Source organism: Prunus avium, chromosome 7, assembly GCF_965620075.1.
Source record: "Prunus avium chromosome 7, drPruAviu1.hap1.1, whole genome shotgun sequence".
In the NCBI taxonomy this organism is placed as follows: domain Eukaryota; kingdom Viridiplantae; phylum Streptophyta; class Magnoliopsida; order Rosales; family Rosaceae; genus Prunus; species Prunus avium.
Window position 1 is genome coordinate 26,391,040 of NC_142290.1, and position 12,643 is coordinate 26,403,682.

Consider the following 12,643-nt stretch of genomic DNA (forward strand, 5'->3'; position numbering starts at 1 on the left):
AGAGAAATCGATTTTCGTCGTCCAAATGAAATGAAGTGTGAGCTGGATATCAAGAAATACTATGATATCATCCAAGAAGATCGAGTTTATATTTTCTTGGATGGTTTGGATGACCGACTTGACAAAGCCCGAAGTGATGTGCTCCAAATGAGTCCATTCCCTACAGTAGAGCAAGCCTATGCTCATGTTCGACGAGAAGATATTCGACAAGCTGTGATGTTAGGAGCTCCAACACCGACCGGAGTAGGATTGGCAACAAAAGGAACATACCGACCCTCTCGCCCAACTACAACCCCAGTTGCTGCTTCTCTCCAACTACAGACCACTACCAACAAGTCGATTACTCCACCATCCTCTCGACCCAAGGCTCCCACAAATGGGAATGGTTGCACTCACTGCGGGAATCCAAAACACACTCGAGAAACCTGTTTTAAACTACATGGCTATCCAGAATGGTGGGAGGGTCTCAAGGCTCGTAAACTTGCTACTGGAGGAACGGGTCGTGCTGCCCTTGTCACCATGGACTCTCCGGTAACATTAATTCCTCATGAAGAATCTACCTCAGCACCAGAAAAGAACTCTCCATCTTTTAGTGACTCAGGTAACTGTGGATATGTATTTCATACATCATATACAAGTGACTCCACATGTTGGATTATTGAGTCAGGAGCCACAGATCATATGACGTTCGATCCAACTGATTTTCTAAGTACAACTACACCACAACGAACAAGTATTGCCAACGCAAATGGTGTTACCTCTCCCGTGGTCGGTGCTGGAACCATTAGCCTCTCTCCATCCCTTACTCTTCAAAATACTTTGCTTGTCCCATCGTTGTCTAATAAATTGATGTCTGTTGGCCAAGCTACTGAGCAACTAAATTGTTGTGTACTCATGTATCCCGATTTCTGTCTATTTCAGGATATTCTCACGAAGGAGATCATTGGTCGTGGTACTAAGAGAGGGGGGTTGTACTATGTGGATGATTTCAGTATGGGAAAGGCACATAGTGTGAAGCACTCATCGACTTGGAAGGATCGACAACTTTGGCTATGGCACCGACGTTTGGGGCATCCGTCTTTTGGCTATATGAGACATCTATTTCCTGATTTGTTTTCAAATTCCTGTACCACTGATTTCCAATGTGATACTTGTATCTTGGCCAAGAGCCACAGAGCCTCTTATCCATTAAGTACAAATAAAAGTGGTGCTCCATTTGCTTTGATACATTCTGATGTTTGGGGTCCTTCACCTATCTCCACAACTTCTGGCTTCCGATGGTTTATTACCTTTGTGGATGATTGTACTCGCATGACTTGGCTCTTCATGATGAAAAATAAAACTGATGTGTTCCCTATATTTCAGTCATTTCATAAGCAAATTGACACTCAATTCTCTACCAAGATTCAAGTCCTCCGTTCTGACAATGGAGGTGAATATATCAACCATGATTTTCAGACCTACTTCCAAATGCATGGCATCATTCATGAGACCACTTGTCCTCAAACTCCTCAACAGAATGGTGTTGCGGAAAGAAAAAATCGACACCTCCTTGAAACAGCACGAGCTCTTTTGATTGGAGCTCATGTTCCTCGCCATCATTGGGATGATGCTATAGTCACTGCAGTCTACCTCATCAACCGAATGCCTTCCAAAGTTTTAGACTTCCGGACTCCATTACAAGCACTTGCCCAACATGGGCCCTTGCCCTCTGTTCAGATGCTTCCGCCCCGAGTCTTTGGTTGTGTGGCATTCGTACACCTCCATAAGAATCAACGTGGCAAGCTTGATCCATGTGCTATCAGATGTGTCTTTGTAGGCTATGCTGCCCATCAGAAGGGATATCGATGCTATCACCCCTCCAGTCGTCGTACATATGTCACTTTGGATGTCACTTTTATGGAATCAGAAATGTTTTTTCATGATCCGATGTCCAACTCTCCGCCTCACAGAGACATACAAAGAGAACCACTAGGCAAGGAGGCCCTGGAAATTCAAGAACTTGAAGATTGGAGCAAAACGGATCCCAAAAGTCCAGAAGAAAATGTAACCTGCCCAAAAGCGACCGGTCGCCAGGAGCCTAGCGACCGGTCGCTCAGAAGTTCTGAAGGAGAAAATCGAATCTGTACAAAAACGACCGGTCGCCAGGAGCCCAGCGACCGGTCGCCTCCAAGCGCTGAAGCTGAAATTCGAACCTGTACAAAAACGACCGGTCGCCAGGAGCCCAGCGACCGGTCGCTTCCAAGAGCTGAAGATGAGTTTCGAATCTGTACAGAAACGACCGGTCGCCAGGAGCCCAGCGACCGGTCGCTTCCAAGCGCTGAAGCTGAGTTTCGAATCTGTCCAGAAACGACCGGTCGCCAGGAGCCCAGCGACCGGTCGCTTCCAAGCGCTGAGGACGAGTTTCGAATCTGTACAAAAGCGACCGGTCGCCAGGAGCCCAGCGACCGGTCGCTCCACAGCAGAGAGCACAATATTTTTTCCTACTTCGCCGACGATAATGATGAAGACCCCCCTCACATCTCAGTACCAGCTGATCAATCTCCTGAGAATACTCCTGAGGTACGTGATTCTACTACATCTAATGTTTTAGTTGATAACACTGTTAGCTATCAATTACCCAATAGACAGAACCGTGGAAAACCACCAATTCGGTATTCACCGGATAATGGCAAAGCATCGAAGTATCCAATTGCAAACTATGTTTCTGCTGAAAAATTATCTGCACCTCTCCAAGGCTTTGTGCACCAATTATCTGCAATTTATATTCCAACCAAAGTGAGTGAGGCATTGAAGGATCCAAAATGGGTTCACGCAATGAAGGAAGAGATGCATGCTCTGGAGAAAAATCACACATGGACACTGGAGAGTTTACCTCGGGGAAAAAGGACTGTCGGATGCAGATGGGTTTACACCTTGAAATACAATGCTCATGGGTCAATTGAACGCTACAAAGCACGACTTGTGGCAAAGGGTTACACGCAAACATATGGTATTGACTATGAAGAAACCTTTGCCTCGGTTGCAAAACTTAACACTGTTCGAGTGCTATTGTCCCTTGCAACAAATCTTGATTGGCCTCTCCACCAATTTGATGTGAAGAATGCCTTTCTCCATGGAGAACTCACAGAAGAAGTCTACATGGATATCCCACCAGGATATGTTACATCTACTCCTGCTAATGTGGTGTGCAGATTACGGAAGGCATTATATGGATTGAAACAGTCTCCCCGGGCATGGTTTGGGCGTTTTACCTTGGCAATGAAGAATTATGGTTTTAAGCAGAGTAATTCTGACCATACTCTGTTCTTAAAACACAAGGGAGGAAAGGTAACAGCTCTTATCATTTATGTTGATGATATGATTATTACTGGGAATGATAAGCAGGAAATTTCTCAACTCCAACAACGTTTAGCAAAGGAGTTTGAAATGAAAAATCTTGGTGGACTCAAGTACTTCTTGGGCATTGAAGTTGCTCGATCAAAGCAAGGCATTTTTCTCTCCCAAAGGAAGTATGTTCTAGATTTATTGGCAGAAACGGGAATGTTGGATTGCAAACCTGTGGACACTCCAATCGTTCAGAATCACCGCCTTGGGGAATATCCCAATCAAGTACCCACTAACAAAGAAAGATATCAGAGATTGGTGGGACGACTGATCTACCTATCCCATACCCGACCCGACATTGCGTATGCTGTAAGTGTTGCTAGTCAGTTTATGCATTGTCCGAGTGAAGATCATATGGATGCGGTTCTTAGAATTCTTAAATATTTGAAGTCCGCACCGGGTAAAGGACTTATGTTCTCTAAAAATGGTCATCTAAATATCAGTGGCTATACAGATGCAGATTGGGCAGGGAATGTCACTGATAGACGATCAACTTCAGGGTACTTCACATTTGTTGGTGGTAACTTGGTTACTTGGAGAAGCAAGAAACAGAATGTTGTTGCTTTGTCTAGTGCAGAAGCCGAATTCAGAGGCATGACCAAAGGAATTTGCGAACTCCTTTGGTTAAAGAAATTGCTTACAGAGATTGGATATGCACCTACATTAGGAATGCATCTACAGTGTGATAACAAGGCTTCAATATCCATTGCACACAATCCAGTCCAACATGATCGTACTAAACATGTTGAAGTGGATCGGCACTTCATTAAAGAAAAACTTGACAATAAAGAAATTCAGCTTCCGTTTGTCAGGTCCGAAGACCAGCTGGCCGATATTTTGACAAAAGCAGTTTCTAGCAGGGTATTCCACAACTCACTGGTCAAGTTGGGCATTGGTGATATCTATGCACCAACTTGAGGGGGAGTGTTAGCAATATTGGCTTCTTGTGTGATTGTCCTTTGTGGAACACAAAGACATGAAACACAAGACACCCCTTGTCTCATGGCACTTGTCTCATTCCTTGTTTTAGGGAATACTTTTCTTGAGCAATGTAATCCTTGTTTTAGGGAATGTTTCATGGAATGTCTTAGGGAATGTTTCATGGAATGTTTTAGGGTTATTACATGTATATATGTTTTGATGTGTAATAGAATGAACATAAGTTGAAATCAGAAAATATGCATAGCACCCAAAATTCTCTACACTCTCCATTATCTCTACTCAACCTTCAATATTTCTCCTTAATTTGACATGATATATTGATGAATGGATTCTGCTTACAATCTAACACTACTCCTAAGAAAGCAAGTAAAGATATTGAAAGTGCATTACAGAAAAAATAAGTTGCTCCGTGGGAGGCTTGTTTTGGTGTTGAACCCTTTGAATGTAGCTTGAGTCTTGTATTTATAGGAAGAATCCCTGGATGAGTAATCGAGGCTGAATTTACGCATAGTGGAGTCTGATTAGCGCAAGTGGGCAGTCCAATCGACATTTGGGATCGTGAAGTATGGTGGTGAGACTCCAGAAATCCTGGTGAATCTCGGCCGCGGCTCTCGATCGTGGGTTCTGAACCTCTGGCCGTGGAGACGCATTTATGGCCTGGATAGCTGGTGAACCAACATCTCAAGCTGTCAGAATTCTTGTGAGAATGTCCACGTCTAATCACTCTGATCTTCATCACCAAATCCTGACTTCAGTCACTTCCCACCTTCCCTCATGCATTAAATGCTACTTTGTGGCCAATGGGTTTTGCTGCATTAAACAGGCACTTCTTCATTAAATGAAGCCTGGGACCCTGCTGTCACGTGATGATTTGCTTTTAATGCCTTGGCTGCAAATTTGTTCGGCCTCGGCCTCGGCCTATGCTTGAGGCCGAGATGATCATGTCTTAGCATCTCCTTCTTTCATTCTTTAAGGAAGGCGAATATGCCCTGGCGAAACGCTGCGTTTCAGCCTCTGCGAACAAGTGCCAGGGCCGAAAGAAAGGGCTCCTTCGGCCAGCTCGTGGCCGTGATTTATCAGGCACAAACATTTAGGAAACAACCTAGTTGCGTGGCATAGTAAGAAACAAAAATGTGTCTCACTCTCCACCGCCGAGGCTGAATACATAGCTGCTGGTAGCTGTTGCACAAAACTGTTATGGATGAAGCAGATGTTGTGTGACTATGGTATAGTACAAGGTATGTTGATCATTTTTGCGATAACCAAAGTGCAATTAATAATATCTCAAAGAATCCTGTTGAGCACTCTCGCACTAAACACATTGATATAAGGCATCACTTTATACGTGATCTTCTTGCATTGGAATATATTCCCACTAATAAACAACTTGCTGATATCTTCACAAAACCACTGGATAATAATCGATATGAACATCTCAGACAATCCATTGGTGTGTGCTCCATTGTCTGACTGTGTAGTTCTCAAAATGCCAGTAATGCATGTCTTTCGTCTGCATATGTGTCTTTCTATATATGCATATATAAATTTCTTTTTAATTCCTCTGTGCTGCTATTTTGATCTCAGATTGGATTACTATTATGGTTTCACTGCTCCATTAAATATAAGGTGGTATTTTGTCTATCGAGAACCTGATATTGATATTCCCTATTTTGTCTGTTTTGTCATGTCTCAGTTTCTCACTATCTCGAGTGTTTGTGGGGGTACGAATTCATGATCAATCATACCTTGCTGATTAGTGGGGCACTTACGTTAGTTTTTTTTCCCCACTCTGGTTGACCATAAGCACTTTGCTCAAAAAAAAAAAAAAGTACATATGTACTGCAATTACAATAATATTCATTTGGTCTCTTGTCTAAGCCTTGCAGTAGAAAGTTCAAGTTGCAAGGCACACAACGAAGATATGTAAACGTCTCACCGTTGTGACAACCACTAGCAATAATGTGTCTCAAATACATGATGCAAGGCACACAATGAAGATATGTAAACGTCTCACCGTTGTGACAACCACTAGCAATAATGTGTCTCCAATAAATGATGCAAGGCACACAACGAGGATATGCAAATGTCTAAACGTTTTGACAACTGATAGCATCTGTGTCAATTATCTGTTTGGTTCTCTCATTTCAAGCATCTGTGTCAATTAGAATGCTAGATTTTGGACAAAACAGTTGGTTTGTATGGGCTCTTTTGGTTCGTAAGGGGTGTTGACTATGGTTCTTTAATCCCACACTCTTGAGACACACTTACACTACCTCACACATGCTGTTTAAAATTCCCATACTCTTCCCTTGGTTCTCTAGTTTTTAAATTTCCTCTTATCTGGTGTGGTTTTAGTTACACTAAATGGACTATCCTGTATGCTGTGCCTAAGAGGAACTAGTACTGCACTTTGGGATTGGCATTCTAATTCTTTTTATCTCATGCATATCTATCTCTCTCTCTCTTTACTGGCAATTTGAACTACCATTTACTGGCATGGCATACCTTAGCTATGTGATCACTGATCTGCTGCCTTTAATCTCTGTTCATTGGTTTCCTTGGCTTTCCCTTGACAAAAAGGGGGAGTAGTAATATGTTTTGTGTTTGTTAGATTCAAGGGGAGAATATGTTCTGTAGATCTTTTAAACTATTCTGCAAATATATCTTTTGTGCTTCACCAGTAGTTTGTGTTTGTGCAGATAAATGCAATTCTCTAGAATGACTATTATTTCTTTTTTATTGGGAATTTTGTCTAGGAAATGCCAAAGGGAGAGATTGAAAGTGTTTTTTTTTTGTTGGCAATGTCCTAGCAAATGTAAAGAGTCTGTAAGTTGGTTATTCCTGGTCTTAGAATTAATTGTAACTTACGACGTTGGAGCTTGCGGTACATGAGGAGCATGATTGACTAGTGTTACATGGCAAAGCTCTTTTCTGGTAAGAATCATTTGCATTCATATAGGATTTGTATTCCTAATTAAAGATTGCTTTGGTATAAAGTCTATACAAATCTGCATAGAGTCTTAAATAAGGAAGAGTTTTAAATAAGGCCAATCTCTTTGTTTATTAGGTAAAAGAGTTAACCTAGTATACAAAGGGTTGGGCTGGACGTTTTTCTTCACTCCCTTTGTTGCACTCTAATCAAAATCGTGAGATTGTTTTATAAGATCACGGGAGAGAGATAAAAGGCTGTTAGGTTCTTAGATTTATCTAGGTGATATTCTGAGAGCATAACATATCATTCATTCATCGTGGAACTTTGTGGAAGCTTTGCTTGTGAGGAAGATCAACCTGCGTGAATTGGTGTTCATCCAAGAGAAAGTGAAGTGGACGTGTTCGTACAAGACAAGAGTATTTGATCAATCTTCTTTTGTGGGGTAAGACAGTATCAATTGAGTCTTGTATATGTCCTCAAGTTTTTAGTGAAATTGGCTGTGTGCCTTGAGGTTTTTCTCTCTTGTGTGGAGGGTTTTTTCCCGTGCGAGATTTCATACAAATACTTTGTCGTCGTTTATTTTCTCAGTTTGTTGTGTTTTGATTTTTTTTTTTTGGCTGTGTAGTACACGGATTGAATCACATATCAATCCTGCATATTGCATTTTAACATTGATCCATCCAGGTTTACAATTACACATCTATTATGAGCAACGCAACTGCAATGTTGACAAGAGTAGACAGCTCATTCTTTCTTCATGGGTTTGTGGCAGACTCTGCAGAATTGATTCCCAGGCTGAACCACCCCAGAGGACCACTTGAGCACGAGAGGGTGTTGGTGTGCTGTTCTATTGATCTGGTGTGGTAACGGAGTGCAATCCTCATGGATCAAAAGATGGCAGATGCTGCAGAGATAGGCGACGCCATTCCCATGTTTGTTACATGCATCGCAAGTGAATTTCATTCGCTTCCGAAGGGCGGTGAATTGGTGGTCATGGCAGTCATAATTTCCAATGTTTCACCAATTGGAAGCACATTTGAGGTCAAGGTGGAAGTCACATTGGGAACAAGTGTAAGTATGGTTGTCTCTACAACGTTGGGAACCTACATCACACTTAGTCATCGAAGAAGGCCTTAATTTGGCTGACAGTGATTGCTCTGCTTCCATAATTAAAGTAGTAGTTTAAGATCTTAATTTAAGATTGTTCGTTTACTTTGCATACTATGCTTCTAATTTTGCATTGAGTCATAGCTGAAAATGATAATTAAGTTGATAATCCAAGGAAATGGTAGAAAGGGAAATTGGATGCCAAGTTGCCAATTCAGTGAATTATTTACATCTTTCAACTAGTTTAAGTGTTTAACCATCTTTTCTATGGCGGTGATGAACTGTTGGATATGGTGAAATTTCTGCAACCCATACACAATCACAATGCAGTGAGATGAACTCTGGTCTGCAGTTTGTTGTCATATTTAAAGCTCAATTTACATCACTTTTTTATCCCCCAAGAAAATCTAGCACAACACTTTTTATATCACTTTATGTTTGGAATAAGTTGCAGTTATTTTTTGTGTTCTCTGTGTAGTTTTCACTTCTCCTTTTGTGATAAAACATCCATGATGCTTTCTTGCTTTTATAGGTAATGGGATTTTGAATTTTTATAGTAATTTGTTTAAGTTGTTGTGCATTCGTCTTCTTCTACAAGGAAGCTCACACACACGCTAGCCCAAAAGAGAAAGAATATTGGAGTTTAAAGAACATCAAGGAGTGGATATGACTAATTAACATCAAAGAGTCGCTTTGATTGCTGCTTTTAAAGTTTAATGTGTATTTAACAGGGGATGTTTTCTTTGGTTCTGTCTGTTTACTCTGTTAAGTCTATTTAGTGTGCGAGATACTTACATAGTTGTGTAACTTTTAGTTTGCATCTTACCTTGCTTGAGATTTAATCCAATGGAAAATGCAATACAATCCGATTTTCTTGGAGGACATGTCACAGTCTTGCACAGGCTCTAGAAAGCAGAACCTTAAAAGAGAGCCTAAAGCTTTTGCATGGTCGAACTTATCAGACCAGTTTCGCTTTCGTGGATTGTAATCAGGATCCTATGTTCAGTTTGGGTTTGAACTTTTGAATTGAACACAATTGTGCCTCCGATCTTATATGGAACATAGTTACTTCTTACTTGACGATCACCTCTAGAAGTTAGAATTTCGTCATTTCTGCCCACACCCCTGGAACGTGGAGTGAAGTTGTCCAAATATGAAGCTGGAGCTGAAAAGCAGAACCCAACTATTTTCAAGACTTTTGTAGGAAGTTCGAGATATTTGACATGCAAGAAAATTAAAACACCTTCGGTGGAAATGAATTTGAAACGACAATAAATTTATTTCGAAAATCAGAAAATACATTCTCCTTCAAACGGTGGGTCATTGTTATAACTTTGGTGGAAATTTATATTACACTCAGAACATTCAAACACCAATCCTTCGCAAGGTTTACTACAATTGTCACAAGGAAGAATCCGCTCTCTCTTATCGGAAGGAATTTCACTCCTCCTCTTGTCAACAAGGGTGACAAGGTGTGGGTGAGCCGGATGCTTGTAACTATCTCCTAACTTGACTTGCGGATACCTCCCGAGAATGCAATGAGGATGACAATCAAAGTCACAATCCGAGCAGGAGTAGAACCAGAGTTTGGGATCTCGTTTGCCTTCGCATATTTCACAATAATATTCATCTAACTCGTTTTTAACACTGTCATAGGTGAGCTTGAGAGGATGATTGTCGTACCTGTGCCTCGCTGTAGGAGTTAATTTAACACATGAAATACAGAGATGGAAGTCGCATCTCCTACAACTGAACCAATAATATTTTTTAGAAGTGCCACAACCCCTACATTTATAAGTGTTATCAGTTTTTATGTTGAATTGGAGGGTGTGAACATGAGCCTCATGTTTAAGAGCCTTCTGCTTATATAGAATAGCGCACTGAAGGTCCATGCCGATAGTTGAATTAATATTATCAAGGTATACGAAGCCTTGGCTAAACGTACCGCACATGAAACACTCGAACACCCCACCAATCGAATATTGAGCCCTTGGTTGGAGTTCAAACTGGATCTCAGGGTAATATGGGAAACTTATCTTTTTAGGTGAGTGTGCACAAGCTGTATGTAGAAAGAAAGGGCACGACTCCTCTTGTTCTGTACAGCTATAAAAGGCATCAATTTTGGTGATGGGTCGCATGCAGCCATTACAAGTGATTATTCTATCATCATCATCATCACCATTATCTTGATGATCACTATTGATGAGGGCTAAGACATGTTGTGGATGGCTGAAGTGATTGATTTGCAACTCAATTTGGTTGCTGATTATTCTATCATTAGTTCAAGAGTTTATGAGAAAAATACTAGCTAACTAGGGTACGGAGATATATGTGTTTATGGTGTAAATCGGGAGGCCGGAGCCTTATGTAAAAGATGGAGAGAAAGGAGGTGGCTAAGGTTTGTGAAGGGAGAATTTATGCAGAGTTTTAGTAGCAATTCTGACGTACCTCAACCCTTGTGTGTGGCCATCCTTTTATAGAGGTCTCAGGAGCTAAGGTTTCAGAGGAATAATTCCGTAGGTGGAAAGGAATTATTCCTCCCCAATTTGGGATTGATTTGATTAACTGGGGATTTGATTTATTAGGGTAAATCAAATCCCTAATTATGGTAGGTATCAAATCAATTCCTAATTTAATTAGGTAACTCCTCATTTAATTGGGAATTGTGGTAGGAATCAAATCAATTCTCAACCTAATTAGGTAACATTCCATTTAATTGGGTAATCCCCAATTAAATTGAGTAACTCCCAATTAGGTTGAATAATTCCCAATTAGGTCAAATAATCCCCAAATGGAAGGAATTATCTGACCTAGGATTTTGATTTAATTCGGTTCCCACAATCACGATAACATATACTATAAGTACATACCTCAAATACTGTAAGTATACGGGGTATATGATATACATATAATATACACACACGTATATATATATAATTTTTAACTAGTTATAAGTGGGAACTTGACTTTAAGAGTTGGTTTGTGTATTTAATAATTTGAAGACTTTGAAGACTTGGAAGAGGAAATAGATTAGCTAGCTACGGAAGAGAATAGAGAGTATGACCAAGTAATTGACTTGGAAGATGACTTGTGCAACTAAAAAAAATAAAAAATAAAGAAATAATGAATAAAATAGATTAATGAATGGATGCAAATTGAAACTAATAAATTAATCATAAACTCAAAAGAAAATTAACGTAGGTGAATAAATTGTATAAATAAAAAACTATGAGGGCACTAAGTTTAATTAAATAAAGAATATAAATTAATGAAAATAATTTGAATATATATATATAAAAGTATCACACCAATTTGAGTACTGGGGAGAACAATCAACATGGGGATTGTTTGGCTAGTCCGCAAGGATTCAAGTTTCTACCCTGTGTCTAGGGATGAGTGGTCTAACCGGGGGACAAACACTCTACAACACACAAGCGGAAATTTCCAACGCCACGTGTGGCCAAAACCAAATACTAAGTCTTACGCAGGCGGACAACTTTATCACATGTCGGATAATCCAACGCCACATGTGATAAGCTAACAACATAACCATATATGCCCACACATCGGATAATCCAACGCCATGTGTGGGTACAGTAACCAAGGGAGGGTACTTAGCATGGTGTAATCCCATATTCACATAATCAAACAATATAGTACCTCAACTCATATTTATCTATTGCCCAAACATATAATCACAAGGTGAATAATAATTTCTCAACTTATATAATCCATATTTCAAAAAAATCATAACTTCAATTACCGAGATGACAGAAAAAGAAAAAAAAAAAAAATTAAAATAAAATATATATATATATATATATATCCATTCCATAGTCATAAAAATCTATTTTTGATGCAAGACAATTTAACCAATCAAAATAATGTTATTTCAAAACAATGTCCACTCACAAGTCGTCCCACGCTACTTGACCCTGAGAGGGTCCCGCCTGCTATGTCGGGGTACCTATTTCAGAATACGAGTACAAAATTAATATAAAACACTTTGAACGAGAACTTGAAATTAAAATCCTAGTTTCCCGGGTTTCAAGTATGTGCATGAGGAATGAAACGTTCCTAAAGTCCAACTACGTGTTTTGGATGATAGGATAGCCTCGGAAGACGCTCGATCAACTGAGCGGTCAAACTTTCCAAATTGGGTCAACTGGGCCCACGGGGCCCACGACCTTCGTTTTACGATCTGAAAGTTCCTATAGGTTCAACAAGGTTTAGGACACACGTCCTGCAAGTTTGGTCCGAATCGAACAGTCGGAT

The 12,643-nt window shown here is 40.2% G+C and overlaps 1 protein-coding gene across 1 annotated transcript; it reads right to left on the reverse strand.

Annotated features, from left to right (window-relative positions):
• Window positions 1-9,635: 9,635 nt before the first annotated feature.
• On the reverse strand, window positions 9,636-10,639 carry LOC110748683 (uncharacterized). Its single transcript, XM_021948639.2, has one exon. It carries the CDS (start codon window positions 10,504-10,506, stop codon window positions 9,658-9,660), a length of 849 nt encoding a protein of 282 aa, XP_021804331.2. The 5' UTR covers window positions 10,507-10,639; the 3' UTR covers window positions 9,636-9,657.
• Window positions 10,640-12,643: the final 2,004 nt, after the last annotated feature.

Bases quoted from the DNA above. Each gene is read 5' to 3' on its own strand.
- LOC110748683 (XM_021948639.2), bottom strand. From the start codon at position 10,506: ATGCGACCCATCACCAAAATTGATGCCTTTTATAGCTGTACAGAACAA.